The sequence below is a fragment of the Lynx canadensis genome, chromosome A2 (genome assembly GCF_007474595.2).
Source record: "Lynx canadensis isolate LIC74 chromosome A2, mLynCan4.pri.v2, whole genome shotgun sequence".
In the NCBI taxonomy this organism is placed as follows: Eukaryota; Metazoa; Chordata; class Mammalia; order Carnivora; family Felidae; genus Lynx; species Lynx canadensis.
In genome coordinates, this window is record NC_044304.2 from 2882057 (window position 1) to 2905873 (window position 23817).

Below are 23817 nucleotides of genomic sequence, written 5' to 3' on the forward strand. Positions count from 1 at the left end.
GCCGGCCCTGCGTTGCCATGGGGATGGCCGGCCAGCCGGGTCCTCCCCCCACCTGGCCCGGGGCGCGCACACCTGGTCAGCTCCGAGCCCGGGAGGGGGGGCGGGCCGGGCCCCTTCCCCTTCCGCCTCCCCACCCCGCGGCGGACCCCGCTTTCTGGGAAACCCTGTCACAGTTTCCTCTGACCTCTGTTAACCCGGAGTCCGCGGCCCACAGAGGGAGGCCGAGTTCCGCCTCTGACCTGAGGCTTCCTGCGAGGGGCACACACCTCCACCCCGGCTGCTGGCTGAGCGCACTCCTCCGAACTCCCCACCTTCCAGAAGGTTCTGGGCCACCTCTGCCCACCTCCCTCCTGCCGCACGGCACCCCCGGCTGTGGACGCGGGAAGTCCAGGCAGGGCTGCGGGGACGCAGACGAGGCCGGCGCTGACCTTTGCTGGCTGGGCGACCGTGGCCTCTTGGACCGTCGAATTGGGGAAGGGGTTGGGGCTGAATCAGGCTCCCCCGCCGGGCAGCGTCCCCTGGGGTGGGTCGTTCCTGCAGAGGTCGGCCTGGGCGCTCTGGGGGCCAAGCAGCATCCCGGGCTCCCTCCCCCCTCCCCCCCATACCAGGAACACCTTGGTCGTGACAACCACAGATGTCCCCAGACACCGCCCTGTGTCCCTTGGGGGGCAGGACTGCCCTAGGTGGGACTCCCTGGGTTTGGGGCCTCCACTGACCCCCCCCCCCCCAGGAGACTGCCTTCCACGATCACGTGACCACTGAGGTCCTGGGGTACCGCGCCCCTTTAAACGCACACACTGAGGGGCTCAGTCGCTGGAGCAGGCGCCTCGTGGTCTCGGGGTGGAGAGTTCGAGCCCCACGTGGAGCTGGCTTAAAAGTAAATAATAAATACACACACACAGATGCACTGAGCGGGCGGGAGAGGGGGGAGTCACGCGGGGCTCACCCTGGCTTGCACCGTCTGACCCCTCAGGGGTCTACCCTGAGGTCTCGTGGGAGCAGGGCCCGGACTCCGCCGCTTTTCCAAATAGTTAACGGAGGGTCTCCCTCCCCTCACCCGCCGCTGGCCACCGTGGCCATTCGCGACCCTTCTCCGCGGGGCGCCCCGGGCACTACTGGGCAGCGGCCTCCCCGGCCCCAGCTCCCGTGGGACAACCACAGGTGTCCCAGGCGTGGCCCTGTGGCCCCGGGGTTGAGGGGCCGAGGTCATCCCCGTGGAGAGCTGGGCCTGTGCTGCCCAACACCGCCCCGGGCTGCGGGTGGCACCGGCACCGACACGTGCCGGGCCTGAGACGTGCCGTGAGGGCAAAACACCTACCAGGTCCCCAAGACTTCGTGGCGGCGGGGGAGGGGAGAGGAGAATGTCAGAGACCACGCTGCTCATTCTCCCATAGCGGACACAAGGTCAAACGGTGACATTCTGCCTACAGTGGGGCCAATCGAACAGACCCTGCAGTTACCTTCCCGTTTGTTTCCCGGGCGTGAAGCGCGGCTGGGAGGTTAGACCCCCCAACCGCGTGACGTGCACGGGGCCACCGGGACCCCACACACCTCCTTCTGCTCCGCCCTGCGGGCCCTGGGGCTCCTCACACCGGGAAGGGGACGCGGACCACAGGGCTGGACGGAGCGGGACCGGAGGCGCAAACGCCACGGGCAAGAGCCCGGCTCTCCGGGGACGTAGAGGACGGCGCGCGTGCTCGCGTGCAGTACGGCTCCTACGGAGGAAGACATCCAGCCGGAAGAAGCTTCCACACCAACGGGCCCCCCGCTCGGGATTTTCTTCCTCCAAACCAAGCGCCAAAAACCAAATGCGGAGAAAACACAAAACCAACGAAGGGAGCGCCCAACGCGCGAGATCCCAAAACGATTCCTTCCGTGACTGGTTTGTTTTTGGACCACGAGGTCAGACAGCGGGGGTGTCAGGGGTCACCGGCGTCGCCCCCGTGTGTCCACAGGAGCCCCGGACACGGAGGGGGTGTCCTTGTGCCGCTCCCGTACGGGCTGTGCCGAGTTCTCCAGGAGGAGCCAGGGGCCACGGCTGCGCGAACGGCTCCGTCTTGACGGGCCACGGACAGGCCTGGAAGCACCTGGACACCACCTCCTGCCCGGACCCCCAAGCCAGCGGCTCTTAAGTGTTCGAGGAGCCTGTCCCCTTGCAACAGGGACGGTCACCAGGTCTGTCTGGCGGCCGGTGGGGACTGCCGGGCGCCTGCAGGGGACATGGGTTGGGGAGGGGACACTTAGGTCCCCAAGGCTCGGGCGAGACCCCAGCTTTCCAGGAGCCTGGTCTGGGGCAGATGGAGAGAGAAAGTGCCAGTTTCTCTGGTGTGGCCTCGGGTCACTGCGGAGGGGAGGTCTCAGGGCGGCATCCACCCCTCTGGGGTCCTGACCCTGGAGGTCGCCCCGCTTTTGCATCAGCCTCTCTCAGCTTGTCGTCGACCCTGCGGGCCTCACCCCACCGGGGGGGACTCCAAATCCCCCCCAAGCCCTCGGGACCCGGTCTCTCAGTCCTTGAAAAGGGCAAGCCGTTAATGGGGCCTGGCCGGCCACAGCCGGGCTGGGCGTGTGCGACACAAGGCCACAGAGGCCCGCTGCCCGGATGCTGACCATGTTCCCACCAGGCCCCACAGAGCGACACCGGTCGACTTCCGCTTATCTTTATTCTCCTCCCGACCAGGTGAGACTTTGGGGGATCTGGGAAGTGGAGGACCCTGAAAGCCGGTCGAAGGAGCCAGCAACCCGTCTCTCTGGTGTCCACAGGAGACGAGGGCTCCTCCTGCGATTCCCCGAAGCTGAGCGTTGGCTCGTCCCAGCCCGCGGGCAGCGTCCAGGGGAGCCCCCGGCTCCCAGTTCCGTCTTCTCCGGGGCTCCGAGGACAGAAAGTCTCAGAAGCGGCTCCAGGGGCAGCGCGGCCGGGCCCCGACGGACGAGGAACTGGGACCACCTCCCTCTCCCAGCGGCTGCGGCTGACCCCGCGGACGGCCCGAGTGACCCGCCCTGGGCAGTCACTCCCGAATCTGGGAAAGCGGACGGGACACGAGGAGCCACCTGGTCGCATCTGGCGGTGCGCAGGCTCGGGGACGGCAGAGGCCTCGTCTGCTGGCTCCGCCGACAGCTTGGAAACCCGCCACATCCTTTCTGCCGGGTGCCGGCTCGCTGCCGTGAAGTCAGAAGTGTCTGTCCCCTGAGCACAGGGCGGGGCTGAGCGGGTCCCTCCTGAGGCGCAGGTCACGGGACGCTGAGTGACAAGAGGCGGTGGGGAGGGCAGAGGGGCCGACCCCACGGCCACCTCCAGGGACAGTGCTGGGCGTCGGGGGGAGGGGGCGGGGGCACCCCTCCCTGTCCGGTGAAGGACGCCGGTGTCCAGAGGTCCCCTCCGAGGCCGCATCCCTTGGGAACAGAGTGAGGCCGGCTCCTGGTGCCACCCCCACCCCCTCCTCCCCCGGTGGGCGGCGGGCGGAGGGCTCGGGGCTGGCGCTGCCTCCCCGGGCGGCTCTCCCGCCCTGGGACTGGGCCAGGGGCTGACCCCCCAGAACAAATGGAACAAGTACGATGGGCACAGTTTGCTTTTTCTTTTCCCTGTTTTGTTTTGAACCTAAGGAAGCAGGTCTGAGAAGACGCCAGGAGCAGGGCCGCCCTCCCCGGAGACGGGCGGGCGGGCGGGGGAGAGCGGGGTGCCGGGGGGACCCCGTCACACGGCGGTGCGTGTGGGCGTGCTGGGCTGGTTCAGCCGCAGCGTTTTACACAACCAGCCGGCGAAGTCCACTTCTTCTACCTCGGACCGCTTGATGAAGGTGTGGTTCTGGAAGGGAAGGAGGAGCCCGTCAACGACCCGGCCCGGCGGGCCGTCCGGATGCGCCCGGGACGCGGGCAGGAGGCCGCTCCGCGCCCGCTCACTCGGGCCCAGGTGCCCCCCCCCCCCCCCACCGGCGCTGCGGCTCCCCTGGCACCGTCCGCGGGGGGCTGAGCGGCACCCCGGCCCCAGCGCCCGCGAGCGTCTCCAGGCACCTCCCCGTGTCCCCCGGGGACGGTCACCCCTGGGTGAGAACGTCTGATCTGGAGCGACGGGGGCCTCTGGGAGGAGAGCGAAGGCCCGGACACGTTCTGTCTGCTGCGGCAGCCACTGGCCACGGGAGGCTCCGAGGCCTTTAGCCGTGGCTCCCGTGGCTGAGGAGCCAAACCAGGCCTTCTGTTTCGGTTCAAGTAATTTAGAAAGCTGCACGCGGCTGGCAGTTCCTGCGCAGGACAGCTCAGTACCCGAGGCTCCTGGTTTGCAGGCCGGGGGGTGGGGGTGGGGGTGAGCGACGCTTTCCCCACGGGCCGGGCTGGGAGGGGTGGGTCCTGGGGGCTCGGGGTCCACGGGAGCAGGTCTGGTCTCCTCACGCGACACCCGGACCCCCAGCTGCTGCCTGCCCTGTAGGCAGGGGGTAGGAACGGGGGAGAAGGGAAGTTAAAAAGTCGGTCCCACGGCAGGGTAGAAGTGGGACAGAGAGTCCCGGGGGGCGCCGCGGGGGCCCCGCCATCCATCAGTTTCTCTATTTCACAGGTTTTCGTGTATCTTACAACGAACAGACGTTTGTGACGTCACACGTGCCTCTAACACACGTTACTGGGACACCTCCCGCGTCGGAAGGCTTTCCGGAAGAGTCACCGCGCACAGAGCCTTCCCGCCCGGCGTTCTCGGTGGCGCCCACGACCAGGAGACGCTGGTCGTCACCAGAACGAACAGAGGATGTGGGACTGGGCAAGGTGTCTGGGGACGCGTCAGAGGAGGGGCTGAGGCGAGACCCCAGGAAGCAGCCAGGCCAGCTGAGAGGGGCCCGGGACACGTCCCCTGGGGAGAAGCACTGTCCTCTGCAAAGGTCCTGAGGCGGAGGCTGACTGGAGGAAGTGGGAAGGCTGAGGCTCCCTTACTGGAAAGACCACGTTCCGATAACCGAGAGACGCTCGTGTTTTGGCGCTCGGCACCAGAGACCGAGAACCAGCAGGTGTGACCCTCACGGTCTCGTGTCGTGGAGGTGCCTGGAGAGCGGCAGGGTGCCTGTGGGTGAGGAGGTCAACGGGCTGGCAGCCCCACCCGCCCCCACCCTGCCGGGGGGAAGGGGAGTTGACGCCCACCTGGCTTCTCGGGGACACCGGGCGCCGCACAGGGAGGCCGGCGGCCCTCGGGTCTCCCCGATCTGTGGGGCCCGCCAGGCCCAAGGCGGGAGCCGCACAGAAGCGTGAGGGCCCCGGCGCTCCCAGGCGCGGACACCCCGACCACGGGCACAGCTGGGCCATCCCGCTCCTCCGGGAGCCAAGGGCGCCACGGCTGCGCTGCGGAGCAAAGGAGACCCGCAGGGGACCCACACGCGCCCCGAGGGGCGCCCCCGGGGCCCGGAACCCGCGGCCTCGCTCACCGTGAGCGTCTTCAGGTCGGCTCGCTCCGCTGGGTTCTTAATGAGGCTGGAGAGGAGGACGGGGGGTGGGAAGACAAGGCAGGGCCGTTAGCCGGTGGCCGCGGAGACCTGCGTGCGGAGCCGGGGTGGCTCAGCCCGGTCCCCACGCCTGGCCGGTCCGAAGCCTGGATGCAGCAAGGCACGGAGTCCGCTCCGCCTCCCCCTTGCTGGGAGGGCACGGCCCCCGGGGACGGGAGGGCAGGAGGGATGGGGCGAGGCCGTGGGGACGCCCCCGCTGCCGCTCCGTCAGGCCCAGCGGCGATGCGGCTACACTGCTAACGAACGTCCCCAACTTGGGAGTCCCAGTGTCAAAATGGAACTTTTTCCTTCAGAAAAGCAGAACTGCCCCTAAGAACCGTTGCTCAAACCAGCCTGAGGCCAAATGGTGGCTGGCATCGTTTCCAAACGGCCCGTGATCCTCGTCTGCTCTGGGGACGGGATGGGGCCACCAGCTGGATACCACGACTCAGCAGCCTCGAAAGGGAACCCATCTGGGTTCTCGGGTGAGCTCCAGGTGCCCCCCAGGCACGGCCACCCACCGGCAGCGCCCACCGGTCCCAGCAGAGGGGCCCGGCCCCGGACCAGGAAGGAAGTGCACATCTGGGTCGGTGGCCAGGGTGTGGGCGGCCATCCCGGGAGGCAGGCGGGGCCCCTGGCGGCCTGGCATCCCGCCCCGGCCCGCCCCGAGACCGTGCTGGAGGCGGTGGCACCTTACCATTTATTTACAAACTCCTGGAAGTCCTGGGTGAAGACACCGCTGGGCAGCTTGGGAGGTGGCTGTGGGCGGACAGAGAGGTGGGGGTTAGATGCTCAAGGACGGTTCTGGAATCACGGGGAAAGGCGCCTGCCAGTCCCGCGTCCGCGGGGACAGCACAGCACTTTTCGGGGACCCTCAGAAGGCACCGCCCTTGGCCCCAGTCCTTTCACGTTCATTGCTAGAGAGGCACCCCTCCCCACCCCGTCTTCCAGCGGCTTCCCCACCCGCCCTGCCAACTCGGCCAGGCTCTTCGGGCTCTCTTTGGAAAGGTCTGGCTTCAGGGTCACAACCGGTTGTGGGGGGAAAGGACAGGGCCCACCCCCACTTTACAGACGTGCGTCGTACTGTCTGGGCCACCTGTCTCCAGCAGGGGGTTGGGAGCACCGGGGGGGGGGGGGGGGGGGGGCGGCTCGTTCCAGGTTCGGGCCTGGAAGCTGGGGAAGCCAGGACACAGGCGCCTGGGTGGGGACAGCTGTGTGTGGGGCTAAGCCCCTGTCAGGGAAGGCTGTGGGCCAATGGTCCCGGTGAAACCCAGCAGGGGTGGGAGGACAGACGTGCTCGCTGGGCCCGGGCGTGGCTGCCAGGTGCAGGGCTGTGTCACCAGAGCCAGCCCGTCCTGTTCTGTCATCACTGACCCTGCTCTGAGCGGCTCACCGGACGCCCAGCCCCGGACCGAGCCAGGGCCTCAGGCGGCCTGGCCGCCCTGTTTCTCCGCCCTGACTCAGAAGGGCCACCGAGAACACGCTGCGGCCCACGCAGCGCCCGGGAAGGGTGGCCTGACCGAGCTGGGAGGGCGGGCCTCGGGGTCAGGCCCTGCTCAGCCCTTTCCCGGCCCGAGGAGCCGCCCCCGTCCGTGCCCGCGGCTCAGTCGTGTGTATGAGGGAAGCGCTCCCGCCACCCGCCCCCCGCGACAGGCTCCGGTCTGTGCCTGCAGCTCCTTCCTCTGGGTCACGCGGGCAAATCCAAGCCAAACGGCTTACCCCGCCCCCGGGCAGCCGGGCCGGGGGCTCCGGGTACGCACCTCATTCACAATGTAGTCCAGCAGCTCGAAGATGGCCATGGCCGGCCGGCTGTCCGTCCCGTGGCCTGCAGGGGCAGAGACAGACCCAGGGGTGAGGCGGGCGTCCGCTGAGCACCCTTCCCCCCGACGCCGGCCTGAACCAGAGGCGGCGGCCCGGCCGTGCCCCCGGCTACTGCGCCTGCCTCCCTGGCAAAGCGGCTTCTCTCCTGAGCCTCCCGTGACTTAACAAAACAAAACAAGACGAGACGCCAAAACGAACAGGAGTGTTTTTTGAGAAGTCACACATTTGGCACGGTGCTGCCTCCAGGCTGTGCCAAAGTCACAGCCCCTGCTTTCTAGCGCACAGGCAGGGGGTGGGGGGTGACCACGAGCAAGGACGGCAGCGTGACCTCGCTCGGAGCCGCGGGTGAAGGCGGCATCAGGCCCCAAACGCCGCCCAGGACGGATGAGCGGCTGGGGGTAGCTGACCCTTGTCTTTGGCCCAGCTGGCCAGGGCCAGGTTTGGCCGCTGGACTTTCGCCTCCTGTCCCCTGTCCTGAAACGGGCACGCGAGCTGGGGCTGGGGGAGGCGCTGGCAGGCCGAGGTGGCCTGGCACGACACCCCCTGCGGCTTCTCCCTGCCGGGACGGGGCCTCGGCGGAGTGCCCGCGATGCCATCCGGGAGTTGGTGCTGAGAGGGACGGAGCCAGGGCCCGAGGACACACACGGGGGCGGGAGACGGGAGAAAACCAAGACTCCCGGACCCCCTGGCTCTGGCACCAGGAGAGGAGAGGAGCCGGGCTCACAAACCGCTGCTGGACTGCCGGCGCCTGTGGGCAGCGAAGACACAGCGCCACACACAGGGACACTCGGCCGCCAGCAGGAGCGAGGCGCCCGCCCCCGCCGCCCCGCGGACGGACCCCGGACACGCGCCGCTCAGGGAGGGACCCAGACACGAGAGGCCACGCGGGCTGGGAGTCCGCGGGTGTGGAACGTCTGGAACGGGCTCGTCCACGGACGGGAAGGGGGCTCGTGGTTGCCAGGGGCTGGGGCGGGGGTGACGGCTGACGGGGATGGGGCTCCTTTTCAGGGTGATGGAACGTTCTGGAACCAGACAGTGGTGACGGCCGCACAGCCTTGTGAAGACACAGACAGCCACTGGCTTGCACCCCTTAAGCTAGTAAGTCACACGGGGTGTGACGTCTCTCTGTAAAGCTGGTACGAAGCAAAGGCACAGGCCAGCCGCTGTCCACGGCGCACTCCTCCAGACTCCCTCCGCTCCCTTCCTGTCACCTGACTTAAGGAAAAGAAAGACAGCAGAGCCCTGAGCGCTGTTTCCTAGTTATGCTGCCGTGACCCTTCGCCCTCGCCCTCCAAAGCGGCCAAAGGGCCAGCCTGAAGCTCTCTGGCCCTGGGCAGCCCCCCACCGCACAGGTGACCGCCGCGGGTACGGGGAGTCCTGTGGGAGCCCAGCTGGCCCCCCGCGCCCCCCAGCCTCCCGCTCCCTCCTGCGCTGCGTGTCGGGACTGAATCCGGCAGACCACCCGAGGGGGTCTGACTTGAGTCAGTCTCGGTTTCCGAACGGCAGAGCCTTCGCCCAGAGTCCAGGCGGTGGGCCTATGGGTGCTCACTGGGCAATCCCCGCGGGCCTCTCTCTACCTTTGAGCGTTTCCGGAATAAAGTGCTGGAAAAACCACCCAAATGACAGTTTGGCTGAGAGGTTAGTTTCTAGATGCCCCACAGCTGGTTAACACGTGCAGCTGCCCCTGGATGGGACCGTGTCTGGGCGGCCGCCCCCATAAGCCTCAGGTGCCCAGGATGCCCCGTGGGGGACAGGACCGGGTCTGGGGGGGCCGTCCCCACGAGCCTCAGGTACCCCGGGATACCCTGGACGGGTAACACTGCCCGTCCAGTCCAAAGTTCCAGATTCAGGCCGTACCACTGATGGGGCGTCCAGGGGGTCTCGGCCGTGGTGAGATGCTGTGAGGCTCTCCTTCTGCCCCGTCAACCATGGGCCGGCCAAATATGGCCTCTAGCTCCTTGGCATCCGGCGGGGGGATGGGGTACCTTCCGATGGACAGCTCCACCAGGGACAGGCCCATGCTCCAGATGTCCGACTGCACGGAGTAGTGAGTGCCCTGCAACCGCTCTGGCTGTCGGGGGAGAAGGAGCAAAGAAACGCCCAGACGGAAGCTGGACCCTAGCGTCCCCATCCCGGCCCTGCCACCCTCCAGAGGCCGGCCATGCAAAGAAGGCAATTCCATCCCCCGCTCCGCCGCCCTGGGACAGCGAGGCTCCCAGCCGGGGCTGCAACTGCACTCGAGACCCGAACCTCTGGCACTTTTGGAAAAGGGTGACCAGCCCACGAAGAGGCAGAGTGTAGATTCTGCTACGATCCCAAGACTAACTTCTCAGAGTCTGCTCCCGAGACCCCCAGACGTTTCTGAAAACACCTGAGGGCCGGTTTCTAACTGACCACAGCCCTGCACTTAGTCTCTGATGCTGGCGGAAAGGAACGAGGCAGGTGTTTCCAGAGAAGGCCCCGAGTGAGAAGACAAGGTCGCTAGAATCTGGACGGAAAGGAGGACCCCAGCAGAAACACAAAGCGTGTGACGGAGAATTGCAGGCTTTTGAAAAGCTTCTGGAAGACGGGGAAGAGCTGACAGGAGAGGGGAGGGTACGGACGCCCTCAGGCTCCCTGACAGACTTACAGACATGTAGGACCGAGTTCCCACGAAGGAGTTGGCCATGGAGTCGATGAGCTGCCCGCTCACCCCAAAATCGCACAGCTTGATCTCCCCTCGGGAGTTGACGAGGATGTTGGACGGTTTCACATCTGCGGGCAGAACCAGCTGCAGGTGAGGGGGGCCCGGCCCGGCTGGCCCGCCCGCCGCCTAGACGCCCCGGCCCGCTCACCTCGGTGCATGATCTGGTGCTTTTCCCGGAGATACGCCAAACCCCGGAGAACCTGCGGGGTGGGAGGGAGGGAGCGGGTGAGCAGGGCGGCGTCTCGGGCAGACCCGAGGGGCCAGTTGACTGGGACAGGTTCAGGAGAACCCGTGAGGCGGGGACAAGCGAGAAGAGTGGCAGGGACGGCCACAACGCCCCGCCCCCACTGCCTGGAGGGCCTCGCCAGCCTGAGGGGCACTGTCTGCTGAGAGCTTCCGTGCCGGGCTGCACCGAGGCCCCGCAGACCGACGGCTAATTCGCCACGTGAGGACAGCACGGTGGGGTACCACCCACGGGGCGCCAAGGCCCGTGCGGGGCAGGAAAGCGTCCCTCCACCTCACGTGCAAAGAGGTGCCACCTGCTCAGCCCCTCGGCTGCCAGAGACGGGGACCTCCAACTGGGGCCAGGACAAGAACAGACTCGTGCGGAGCCCAGGGCCGGGAGTGGGTGCACGCACCCGCCCCAGGGGTGCAGCGGCCCTGGGGGGTCGGGGGGGGGGGGGAGGTGCAGGGGGAGTGCGCCTGGAGCCCTCGCACTTACCGCGATGCTGACCTTCCCCAGGATCTCCTCGGGAATTCTCTTGGCTTCCTTCAACACCTGGTCCAGAGAGCCGCCGTCCTAGGGTCGGCACAGAGGGGAGAAAGCCGGCTCTGAGCGGTGGGCCAGGCGGGGCCTGCGGTGCAGAGGAGGAGTCCCAGAGGGACACCGGGAAGCAGACAGGACAGCGGAGCACTTCCCCGCTTCCCAGGAGCTGGAGCTCAATCTCCTCCACGGGACACGGAGGCCAGACCACGGCCCGACCACAGCCAGACGCGACTCGCTGGTCAAGAGCAGGGACCCCCTCCGGTCCCTGTCACCTCCGGGGCCTCGGGACAGCCCATCCAGTGAGGAAGCAACGAGAGTGCCGGCCGGCGTCCTAGGCGGCCCATCCTCCCAGAAAGCGAGGCCCACGACTCAGCCTTCCCCAGCTCGCCACACTGGCAGCAGGCGGAAGGAAGCAGCCAGCTTCTGGGGCCGGGTTCTCCTCCTGCAGGTCGGAGGCAGACCCGGCAGAAGGGCAGCGGGGGCCCGGAGGCACCGGCACAGGAGAAACACCGCTGCCCACAGCTCCTGGCTCCCGGGCCGCCCTCCCTCAGGCCTCGTCACGTGCTCGCCGCTGTGCGCAGATACGTCCTGCCTTCAAAGGACGGGCACAGGTCCTGCCGGTCTGAGTCCCGCCTCACCCCACCCCAGTCATGGCCTTAAACCCGCAGGCTGTGGGACAGCAAACCTGGAGACCAAACCCAGGTGGGGCTGAGGAATGCCCACCGGGTCCCCTGGGACGCTAGACGGACCCACTAAGTTCCACGCGCGGGGGGGGGGGGCCAGCATCTGAGCTCAACGCTGGGCAGCCTCGGGCCGGTACGGTCTCCACCAAGCGGCTCTGGGCCGCCTACGGCCACGCGGCTTCCTCGAAGCCAGAGGAAGGGGTGCGGGGAGGAGAGCCTGAAATCCCAGGGGTGCCGGGGCCTCGTATCTCCAGCACTTCTACCCGAGTCGTGCCCAGTGAGAAAGGCCAGGGGTGGGAAGTTCCAGAAAACCCGGTACACGACGAAGCCTCTACAACCTGCACGTGACTCTCGAGTGCCTAGACGGCCACCCTCGGGACCAGGCGTCCTGGCTCAGCCCGCTGTCTGCAGGGCGGGGGCGTTCCTTCCAGCCCTCCCGTTTTCTCCTGTATCAACCAATCTTAGAAGAATCAAAAAACAAATTCTCTTAAAACCATAACCCTGCTTCCTGACGCAGCTCCTTTCATTCTTAATTGTCACGGACCTCCCACAGGCTTATAAACGAGGATGTCCGGGGGGAACATCCCCAGAGGCCACGGGAGGCCAGGCACTGCCCAGTCCTGCCGGCCACACGTGTCCCACACATGTCCCCAGACGTGGCCCGGTGTCCCCTGGGGCAAGAGCAGCCCCGGATGAGACCCCCCCTGGTCCGCACTAAGTGTAACTCGTTCAAGTCACGTTGACAGGAAGTGGCAGAGATATGGCACAACTGGGTGTCTCTGACCCCAACTCTCACGCGTGTGCAGCATCCCACACTTTCGTTACGCGTAGGTGTCCTAGATGCTCTGGGAACTGCACCCTGATCAAGCAGGTGCTATGTGAGTACTTTCCTCATAAAACCCTCAACTGTAGGCACGTCACCCCCTAATCTTCTGGCGAGTCCGCTGGCCTCCCCTGAAGCGTGACTTCCATCGTTCCAGATCTTTCTGTGATTCTGCACAGGCATCCACACGCGCGGGGAAACACGGAGTTTAACAAACGTACCTAAACGGCTCCCGTTACGCGTACCTTCTCCTCAGGGAGCCTCGTGCTCGGGGCACACACGCCCTGTCGCCCAGTCACCTCTGTCCCCGGCCTGGGTGGGGATCACCCTTTCCTCTCCCTGCCGGGCGGAGGTGTGACTTCAGATCTGACTAGACCCCAGGAAACACCAAGAGGTGCCTGTGAACAGTCAGCAGGCTGCCCCCCAAAGTACCCGCCGTCTGCGGGGTCCGTGCCCGGAGTGGCCCCAGCGACAGCCTCAGGCCACCAGGAAACCACCGGCCCGCTGCTTCTAAGCCCCACACACCCCATGGGCCGGCCAGGGGAGACCATCCCTGCGTGCGGGATCCGCGCTGCTCGTCACCAGCTGGGGGGTCTCTTGCTGCGAGCGGGGGCCGGAGTCCTCCCGGCTGGACACAGGAGCCGATTCGCACGCAAACCTGCGCAGATAGTCTCGCCCCCTGCCCTCGGCTCCAGGTGCTGGCGGAAGGCTGGCTCTCCCGCCCCCCAAGCTCTACGGGTGGAAGGCGAGAGCCTCGTCCCCAGCCATGCCGCTAAGAGGCGAGCGGTGGCGTGGACGCCCGACCCCAGGCTGTCGCCCGATATGACACACGAGTGAATGACGGAGAGACAGAAAACCCTGGGGAATGCGGCTCTGGAGGGGATCGTGTGACATGAAAACACCACGAAGGGCAGTGGGCTGGGGGCCACCCCCCGGCCCCCCGCCCCGAGTACTGTGCTGTCATCTTGTTCTCTCCAGGCCTTCCTTGCCCAGACCGCCCCCTCCTCTGGGCTCACCCGAAACTTGAAAACCGGTGGCCTCCTGGCTTCGTGCACGGTGACCCCCGCGGCAGGTGGAGAGCGCGGGCCTCACCTGACCGCGTCTTCTCACGGGTGCTACACGCTCGCTCTAGCTCCCTCCCGCCCTCGTGATAAAAGCAAACCGAAAGAACCCAACCAGGAATGTGTAGAGGACGAGCGAGCAAGCAAGCGGCCGGGATCCCTGCCCCTCCCCCTCATCGCTGCAGCCCATTCTCCGCGTCGCCGGGGCGCAGATGCCTCAGCAGGAAACCGAGAACAGAAGCGGGGCCAGGGGGCCGAGGCGGGACGCGGGGCCTCTTCTGCAAGGGAAGGTGGCGGCTTCGGACCCGCACCGCGCTCCGGGGCAGCAGGGAGGGGAGGCGGAGGCTTGCCTCGACCACCTTTCTTGCCCTTGGCTCTCTCTGGCAGCGACCGGCGGGCGGGGCGCTGCCTGACCCGGGGCCTGGGGCCTGCAGCACCCCGTCTGGGGCACGGTTACACCACGAGCGCTCACGAAGCGTCCCTCACGGGGGCTTGCTGAAACTCACTTCCTGCCCGCGTTACAACACCGTCGGAGGGGACGGCGCACGCCTGCGAGGCGTAACCGAAGCCGCCGTGCCTAAGGCCACGGCATCCTGGTTTTGCAAGGGCCCCACAGGGCCAGGGCCCGGGGAGCCGGGCGGCAGACAGCCCCACACCTGACGAATTCGGCTCGGAACAGGGTGGGCAGCATTTCCTCCCAGGGCCCTCAGCTCTGACCACTTCTGCTTTTGTTACACCCGATCCCACCCAGTCCTGACGTTCAAGACCACAGTTTCTTAATAAGGGGGCTCGTCAGAATCAGCCATGGTGGTTTGAAACAAGAGAGGTGCCCGTGTTCCACCCCGAAGCGTCTGACTCCGCAGGCCTGAGCTGGGGGGCAGAGCGGGGGTTTCGCCTTTAACGGAGCTCTCTCTTCGGAGGGCACCTAGGAAACATCAATCGAGATTGCTGGACGCCTTGGGCCCGGCAACTCCAGCTTCGGGACCTTGTCCCGCGTCTCGTGTAAGGGACTTTCGTTCGCTGTGGCTTGGGACGGGTCGGGTTCAGCCCGTGCCCACCATCAAGGAGTGTTTAATAAGCCACCTTACAGGCACGCGCCGTTGCCGGAACACGGCCGGTGGGGAAAACAAGGCGGGCCGTGTGCCCGCGGGGAACGGCTTCGGCCACGCGCCCAGGGGGAGGCGAGGCCGGAACGGGGGCCGAGAACCACGGGACCTGCGCGCACGCGCCGACCCGGCCTGGGGCATCTCGGGAAGGGCCCTGCAAACGACGGTGCTTTGCGTCTGAGGACAGGGGCCCGAGGGTGGCGGGCAGGGCCCCCCAGCCGCCCGCCAGGGCGCGCTCACCATGTGCTCCATGCAGATGCTGATCTCGCCGTCGCTGTAGAAGGCCCCGTAGAAGCCCACGATGTACGGGGAGTTACACTCGTGCAGCACCTGCAGCTCGCGGATGATCTGGTTCCGGATGGCCGGCTTGATTTCCAGGTGGATCAGCTGCGAGGGAGGGAAGGGGGCTGGAGACCGGGGGAGGGGCACCCGCAGCGAGGGGGCCTTGGAGCCCCGCCCCCAAGTGCTCGCCACGGCACTCGAGACAGCGACGCGCTTCGAGGCGCCTAGAGAACCAGAGACACACGTCCGCGCAAACTCGCACACCGCGTTCACGCGGGACTCACGATCGCCAGAACGTGAAAGCCACCCAAGCGCCCACCGCGCACGCGCACGTCCCTCGGCCGCCAGCAGGAGCGAGGCGCCCGCCCCCGCCGCCCCGCGGACGGACCCCGAGCACACGGCGCTCAGGGAGGGGACCCGACACGAGAGGCCAGGCGGGGTGTGAGTCCGCGTGCGCGAAACGTCCGGAACGGGCTCGTCCAGGGACAGGGAAGGGGGGCTCGTGGGGGCCGGGGAGGTGACTGCTGACAGGCATGGGGTTTCTTTCTGGGGAGACGGAATGTTCTAGAATAGATGGTGGTGGCAGATGCACGGGTCTGTGGAGGTACACCACTGAATTACATATCCTTCAAAGGGGTAGGCGGGGGGGGGGGGGGGGGGGGGCCTGGGTGGCTCAGTCGGTTGAGCCTCCGACTTCGGCTCAGGTCGTGATCTCACAGTTCGGGAGTTTGGGCCCCGCGTCAGGCTCTGTGCTGACAGCTCAGAGCCTGGAGGCAGCCTGCTTCAGACTCTGTGTCTCCCTCTCTCTCTCTCAAAAATAAACATTAAAAAAATAAAAAAAAGGGTAAGTGGAGGAAGGGAGGTGGGGCCAAAAACCCGCAGACACACACACACACGCAAAAGGGTAAGCGGTGTGGCACGCAAAGTACATCTCAGAAAGGCTGTTTTAAAGCAAACCGCAACGGAGCAAACATTTTCACTTGGCTCCAGGGGAGCTCTGGAAAGAGGACTCTCCCCCCAGTCACCCAAAGCACCAGCCCAGGACCCAGCCCAGGGTGGCCCGGGACCTCCGCCCCTCTCCGCCAGGGGCCTGCCTCTGGAGTCCCGCATCCCCACACGGAGGGAGCTCCGGGCCACCACCCGAGGGTCCTAGCTCCCCTTCACCTGAGTTTAAGTCAGCAGAGGGGACGGTCACCTCGAGATTCAAAAGGTGAGAAACCAAAGGAACTTCTGGAGAGACGTAGGACGCAGGTGACAAAGCGCCAAGAGCCATGCCCACCGGGAAAGAGCTGAGGCCGTGGTTCCCTGTCCTGGCCACTGAGGATCTCAGCTGCCCTGACCACTGCGACAGGACAAGAGAAATGGGAGAGGCGGAAAAGGATCGAGGGTGTCTGAGCCTCTCAGACGTCTGCATGGAGTCCCCGTGACGGGCAGAGGGAGTGGTAAAGACCTGCTCGGAGGGAGCAGGGGAGACAACTGGCTTGGGGGAGGCTCCCCAGGCCTGGAAGGCCAGGTGAGAGTTGGCCGGGTATGGTGGGGAATGGGTGCTCCGCGGGGGGGACAGAGAGCGGACTGAGGGGACCAGGAAGGTGTGATTGTGGAGTTCAGGGTGGCACATGGCGTCAGCTCGTGACGAAGACCCTGGCGGCCGTGACTGGTGGGTCGCAGTGGCACGGTGCCCGGTGCCCCTCGCCTTCCCCAGCAAAGTCGGGGAACTGTCGCTGCCACCTGCGGGGGCAAGCTCTGGCCGCACGCCTGGGCACCGCCCCGCCCCTGCGGCCACCCGTCCGAGGACTCGGGGACACTCTCTCCTTTGCAGGACCACCTGCCCGGCGGGTACACTCGCGACACGCTGGCTCCGAAAAGGAGCGCGGCGGTCTACCCAGGAGGCAGCGGTCTCCTCTCAAAAGCCCAGAAAGAGGGCCTGGTTGAGGCCGAGGGATGAGCAATGCGGGCTGATGGCGGCCAGCGCTGCCCCACAGAACAGGCCGCGTGTTCCGTCTTAAACCCTCCCGCTGCCACATTGGAAAAGTACAAGGAAAACACAGGAGAGGAGTTTTTCGTGTCTTTTCACTCAATGCGATGCACCAGAACATTACTGTTTCAACACGTAATCCGTGAGCTTTCCCCACCCCGAGCGCCTGAAACCCGGAACGCGCTTCCCTGCACGGACAGCACACCTCGGCCGGACCGACCGTGTCCCGACGGCTCCGTGGCCAAGGCTGACCGGGGCGGCTGCCGCGGACGGGGCGGCTCTCGACCGAGAACTTCAAAGGGGCCGCAGATGAACGACCGAGCTGCAGAGCTAGAACTCTGCGGGCTTCGCAGAAGAGGAAGAGTGGGCAGAAGGGGGCACAACTGGACGGAACCCCGGATGCCTGGGGTTGGAGCCTTTAACGTGAAGTAAGGCCACAGTGAGTCAAAGGCTTTCGGGAAGGACGCTGCAGAGAGAACGCGGGGGCGAACGAGACTGTAGAGCGCGCCTTCCAGATCAGTTAGGAGCCAGCCTGCCAGCATCTCGTCTGGGGAAAAGCTGGAGCGGGGAGCGAGGGGCACGTCTCTGAGCACATGCGTTCACAACTCCCGACATCAACCCCGGTGGGAGGAGGGCCGAGGGGCAGGTCTAGGTGCCGCGAGGTTAAATCCTGCTCTCGGCGGCACTCAGCTGGCGGGCGGGCAAGTCCGTGTTGGGGCCAGGCTCCCCGAACACCAACACCACGCGCTTTCCACGCCACTGCCCTGGGGTCACGCAGACGCCAAGGACTAGATAAGGCCGGAGCTCGGCATTCAAACCCAACACCACACCATCTCGGGGCGTAAAGCGATTATCTCCGCCCCACGATGGGGGGCCAGGAGGTGCGAGCTAGAGATGGGGGGGAAATAAATTCTGGACGCCACAAGCTGATCGCGCCCATCAAGTCGGGGTTGACTGCAAAGGGCCAGCCTGAGAGGGGCCCACCCCAGCCAATGCACACGCTGCCCCGACCCAGCGTCAGGCTGCCCGTGTGTAAAGTGGGGCTGTTGCTCCTTTTAAACCAGAACATAACGCTGGCTCGGCCGTGGGCCGGGCACTTGAGAGATGGCAGCTGGTCCCACGATGTGGCCTTACAGAGGCCACAAACCTCCATCGCGGAGGCAAGCGGGCCCCCGGGGGCCGCACAAACACAAGGCCCAAACTCACTCGTCCGCTACCAGTCCAGGGAGGCACGTACGGAACCAACATGGCTCTTTGCAGACTCTCCTGACCCGAATGACGCAGGTTTGGTTCCTAGGGCACGAGGGGTCGGAACGCCGTGCTTCGGCCAAGAAAACACAATCAAGTGTGACTGTAAAAGTCCAGACCAGTTCACTCGGGGCTTATGTAACCAGCCTCCACGTCCCCCCCCACCTCCGTCGATCAAAGGGACCGGAGCCACGCGGGTGACAAAGGATGCTGGCCCACGGAGAAGCCCACCCTGGCCCTCGAACTCCAGCCCGGCTGGCGGGATGCATTTGCACATCTGAGAAGCTCTGTACTCAGAAAGCATGGCATTCAGACCCAGCACGCGGGGACTCGGGATCCACCCAGGGTAATGGCGGGGAACGACCGAGGCCGGTCTCCCAAAAACCGCTTTGCGTGTCAATTTCCCACCTACGCCCCCAGCTGAATAAAAACAAACCGGCCTCTTGTGTGAAATGGGCTTCCGGATGGGATTCAAAAGAGCCTACGGCCTCCGCTGACTGGCTAAGAGAGCGCTCCTGGGCCCGTGGAGTCGCAGCCCCGAACTGCGCTGGCTGCGAGGACGGCCTTCTTGTTCCAAGCGTCCACCAAGTGCCCGCGGGCACAGCTCCGCTCCGACACGGTGCTGGGCGGGCAGCCACACGGGGCCCACACGACTGAGAGGCCACAATCTACGGGGAACAAAACTGGAGGTCTGCTCCCCAATAGGTTAGACCTGTTCTTCTCTTAACTTTTTACTCTGAAGGACTTCTGGAAGCGTGGGAAGCTGTTAAGACCGGCAGTGCCCGTGTGGACTTCACCCCACTTCCCTCACGGCGACGGCTCACCCGTCACGGGGGAGCACCCATCACAAGGGAGCACCGTGGCCGTGCGGCAGAACTCATCCGGGCCCCAGGCTCAAGCTCCCGAATCGTACTCCGAAGGCGTGTCCGCAAAGGTGTGGACAAGCTCCCGGGCTCAGGCTTACCATGAGGCACGTCCCAGGAGACTGCTCAGCTGGCCCAGGAGCACTCTCTGGTGCCTCAAGCCAACTCTGACCAGCTCTCTGTTCTCAGTCCCCCCCCCCCCCCCAACGGCCCCTGAATCTCGCATCTGCCTTTTTATCCCCTGTTCTTCGGGTGACGGCAGACCAGAGACTTCTGGGGCTGCTCTGGTTTTGAAAAGGCTGCCTGCGGGAAGGGGACAGAAATAGGTTTCAGGAGGGAGGGCGGTGCTCTGGGGACAGGAGAAAGAGCGACGATGTTAAATCCCAGCGGCAAGGGAGCACGGTGAACCCAGGGAAGGCAGGACCCGTGCGGACCCAGCTGGGTGCGGGGCGTTCGGGGCTCTGAGAACATAGGTGGGAACCACCGGGGCATGGGCTTCCAGAGAGGGTTGACTTGCTATGCCTGTATGAGCTGAGCGATTTATCACACGGACTGTGTCCCCCGGTTATGCGTGTAGGAGTCACCAATCCCCAAGTGGTCACGCCCTCCTCTTCTCCACCCCTACATCTCTCAGGGAGGGTTCTCGCCCGCCTAGCCAGGGGGCTGCACCGTGGCCTGGGAGCCCAGAAGAGGGAGCCGGTCTGTCCCAGTCCGGATGTTTCTGGGAACGTGACCTGAAGTCCTGGAAGGCAGCGGTCGGTAAAGGAGGGGCAGCCCGAGGCAGGCGGGCATTCCGCATCCCAAGCGGGCCGGCTCTCGCTAAGGGCCTGGGCGAGTGCACGAGTGCCCAAGTGCCCTGGGCGGATCAGGAAGCAGAGGCCTGCCCCACCACACGCTGCTGCACCGCGCAGGGGTGCAGGGCCCGCCCTCGCCAACCGCCTCTCACCTACCTTCCTCGCCATGATGAGGCCAGAGGGTCTGTGTTGGACCTTGGTGACCACCCCGCCGTTCCCGGCCCCCAGTTCCGAGATCCTTTCGAAGTCATCGTCCTTGAGCTCTCCGACCTTGGCCTTCTGGGTGAGGAAGGCTTCCAGACGCTTCTTCTGCTGCTCGTCGAGTTCAAGCTCTGCTAGCTTCTTCTGGAGGTCTACCAAGTTTGCTCTGCAAAGACCCCAAGGGCAAGGGCTAGCCAAGAACATGCAAGCTACAGAGAGATGACCTGGGCCAGCCAGGCTCACCGTGTGGCCGCCGCATGCCAGGCCCCATGTGTGTGGCTGGAAGGACGCGGGAACAGATCAGACCCAAGTACTGTGCAGAGGACACGACCCCCTCCCTGAGGACGGGCTCTTATTATGTTGCTCTGAACATTAAGCATTTATACACACAAACATTCCCGGAGCCAGTTAGTAAAACAACCAACCATGTACTCGGCACTTTATTGGGTGATTCAAGGAATTTTCCAAGGGATTTTGACAATAAGGTAATTTCACTAATGCCTTGACTTTAAACCAAATCTTGGAGTGAAAAGCAGCTCCCTGTAAGAGGTGGGCAGACATTAGCTCAATGCACACAAGGACTAACACGGTGCTGTGCAAAAGAAACCGAACAGGGGGCTCAGTCGGTTAAGTGTCCGACTTCAGCTCAGGTCATGATCTCATGGTTCGTGAGTTCGAGCCTCGACTTGGGCTCTACCCTGACAGCCTGGAGTCTAGAACCTGCTTCAGATTCTGTGCACCCGCCTCCACCCCGTGCCCCTTCCCCACTTGTGCTCTCTCTCGCAAAAATAAACATTAAAAAAAAAAAAAAAAGAATAAAAGCCACACATGCAAGTTATTTTATTTTAGATGTGGGCAATTAAAAATATTTTAGCAACATTAAAAAATATACCTTAAAAATAGACCAGGTAATGTTAATTTTAACATGTTTGACTTAACCCATCAAAAATACAATTTTCAGGGGCACCTGGGTGGCTCAGTTAAGCGTCCGACTTCGGCTCAGGTCATGAGCTCACAGCTCGTGAGTTCGAGCCCCGTGTCGGGCTCTATGCTGACGGCTCAGAGCCTGGAACCTGCTTCAAGTTCTGTGTCTCCCTCTCTCTCTGCCCCCTCCCCTGCTTGCTTGCTCTCTCTCTCTCTCTCTCTCTCTCTCAAAAGTAAACATTAAAAAAAATTTTTTTAATAAAAAAATACAATTTTCGACATGAAATCAATAAGAACCGATTAACGAATGCTTATTTTCTCCCTTTTCATTTAAAGTGTTTGGCATCTGGAACGCGCATGATACTAGCTACTCCGTCTCCCCGGAATCTGGACAAGCCACGTTTCAAGCACTGGCTGTGGTCAGGGGCTCACTGGACCAGACAGGGAGGGGACCTGAGAAAAGTCTCTAAAGGAGAATGGGCCACCTCAGGGGCTCCATGGCAATCAATTTTTTTTTTTTTTTTTTTTTTTTTTTTTTTGCGAGAGAGCACAAGCTTGAGAGAGACCAAGCAGGGGAGGGGCAGGAGGGAGAGAATCTTAAGCAGGCTCTGTGCTCAGCATGGGGCCCAATGCATGAATCCACGACCCTCAGATCATGACCTGAGCCGAAACCGAGAGTCAGACGCTCAAACGGGCACCCCCACCAATTTCTGATGGCCTTTAAGCCAAGGCTGATCGCCCCCATAGACCTCATTGAGGGGTTCAAACAGGGAATGAAAGAGGGAGGCTAGAAATTTCTCAGGAACCTTCCAATCCCTCAATTGACCGCCACGAGCCTGGAACTCAGAGGCCTGAGCAAAGGGGCACAGGCTGGGAACGAATGGTCTGCGGCTGGCCGGGCAATGCCATCTGGGCCGGTAGTGCAAAGAAGCTGCTAGAAGGCAGGGGGCTACCTGCCCCTGGGTATCAGAGCTTTGCAAACCCCACCCTGTTTTGTTCTCCAGATCCTCCTGGGAGGCGGGGATCTTGTAGTCCTGGCCCACGCAGGAGGGAACAGGCTCAGAGAGGTTAAGTAACTTGCCTGAGGGTTACAGTGCACGGACGTGGCAGTGCCTGGAATCAAACCCGTGTCCTGCGCGATTGCAAAGCCCCTGCTCACGGCCCCGAGCCAGGACCATGGGCCTGAGCAGGTGCTCCCTGAATGCCTGGTTAACAAGCACCTGGATGAGGAATGGCTGAGAAGGACCGATGGACAGAGAGGAGAGGAGGCAAAGCAATGAGCGTACGCGACACGACTCCTTCCCGTAGAGTTAAAGAGGCAGCTTTCGAGGCCAGACTCTGCAAGGTCTCTGGCATTGCCCTGTGATATCTAAAATGCATTCTGGAGTCAGCTGATTAATCCATTTTAAATTTAATAGCAACTCAGCTGTGGTTATTAAAAAAAAAAAAAAAACAAAACACTGGAATTCCAATGGCTGGCTTCCTCTACCGGGGGAATTCTGGAAGGGATGGAAATCAGAAACCACGGTAAGAGGCAGAGAAGGGAGTATGAAGAAGGCGCTCTCCTGCGAGAAGCAGCAGCAGTAGGTTTTTGAAAGTAAGGAACACATCCCCACGTCGAGCCGCAAACTCAGAGCCAGGAAAAGATGTCAGCTTTTGCACACACAGCCACCAAGACTCCCTCCCCCGGGGCCCAGAGTGCCAAGTCCCCCGAGAGGTGCCCAACATGCAGTTCACCCATCACACCTGGTTCTCACCGGGTCACAACACAGGCACAGCAAACAGACCCCAGCTAGGGGCCTCTGGAACCACCCTGCCTCTCTTTACCGTGGGGAACAGGAGTCGGGACTTGTTCTGTGGCCAAGGGGTCACCCTGGCTTGACCTCACGAGCACGTGCCCCTCACACAATACGACTCTGCTACCTTGAACCCCCACGGTCCCAGATGCTCCTTTCTGTCCCCCAAGTCCCCTCGTCTGCCTCAGCGTCTGCAAGGCTCCAGCCCCCAGAGGCGGTGGCTCCCCCACCCCCCCAGGATCCTGCAGCCGAACCTCACTACCCAGGGACGTTCTCCCCAACTTCACTACTCAGGAACGCCTACCCCACGACCTCACTACTCAGACCCTACCTCCCCCCACCCCCCAACCTCATTACTCAGGGCCCCAACACCCCATCCTCTCCACTCAGGACCTTCTCCCGCTGACCTCACCACTCAGGACCCTGCATCCCATCCTTTCCACTCAGGGACCTCCCGCCACGACCTCACTACTCAGAATCCCCCACCCCAACCTCATTACTCAGGGACCCCCCCCCCCAGCCCCAACTCACCACTCAGGGCCCAACACCCCATCCTCTCCACTCAGGGCCCCTCTTCCCGCGACCTCAGCATTCAGGGACCCTCCCCTCCTCCTACCGATCTCACCACTCGGGGACCCCCTCCCCTTCCACAACCCGGCCAAGCCCGGCCCACTCACTCGGAGGCGCCCTCGCTGGTGGGGGACGGGCCCTCGGCGATGGCGGGGTTGATAGTGAGCGCCGGCAGCACCGGCTTCCTCCGGGCCAGCATCGGGGCTCCGCGGGCCGGCGGCGGCGGCACCTCTAACCGGGGCCCATAGGGGGCGGGCCGGGGGCGGGCGGCGCCGACGTGAGCCCGGGGCTGCGGCCGCGGCCTAGGCGGGCACCGGGGCGGCGTGGGCGGGCGTCGCTGCGGACCGGGGCCAAGGGGCGCCGAGAGGCGCCGGGGCTGAGGCCGAGGAGCCGCCGCCGCCGCAAGGGAGGCCCGCCCGAGGCTGACGCTGCAGCCGGAGCCCGGGAGGCCGAGGGCAGGGAGGGGGAGCGACGAGATCGCGGACCGGCCTCTCGCGAGAACCAGCGCCGGGAGCCGCGCGGACCCGCCCCTTACCGCGGCGCCTGCGCACCAGCCGGAGGCCGCCTTCGGGGGGGGGGGGGGGGGGGGGGGTAAAGGGGGCGGAGACCTAGTGAGGCGGCGCCCTGAGCCTGCGCCCTCGCTCGCGTCCGACGGCGCGTTTGCGCACGCGCTTGGGGCTCTGGGCGGAGGCGCGGGGGAGACGGAGCTAGCAGTTTAGGGATGAGAGCGGGCAGGTGGGCCGGAGTGAGGCCTTGTTCCTG

General features: G+C 64.5%; 1 protein-coding gene across 3 annotated transcripts; it reads right to left on the bottom strand.

The window, feature by feature from the left end:
• Nucleotides 1-2643: 2643 nt before the first annotated feature.
• MAP2K2 (mitogen-activated protein kinase kinase 2) lies at nt 2644-23332 on the bottom strand. 3 transcript variants are annotated; one of them, XM_030292422.1, is made up of 11 exons: nt 23163-23332; nt 19721-19931; nt 14643-14789; nt 10685-10762; nt 10112-10163; nt 9907-10031; nt 9135-9348; nt 7217-7281; nt 6154-6215; nt 5400-5445; nt 2644-3802 (listed from the first exon to the last, which is right to left on the bottom strand). In XM_030292422.1, exons 1-11 carry the CDS (start codon nt 23252-23254, stop codon nt 3692-3694), a joined length of 1203 nt encoding a protein of 400 aa, XP_030148282.1. In that variant the 5' UTR covers nt 23255-23332; the 3' UTR covers nt 2644-3691. The 3 variants fall into 3 exon arrangements, with proteins under 3 accessions (XP_030148282.1, XP_030148299.1, XP_030148289.1); XM_030292439.1 differs by lacking the exon at nt 5400-5445 and having other exon boundaries at nt 3729-3802; XM_030292429.1 differs by lacking the exons at nt 2644-3802; nt 5400-5445 and adding an exon at nt 5829-5866.
• Nucleotides 23333-23817: the final 485 nt, after the last annotated feature.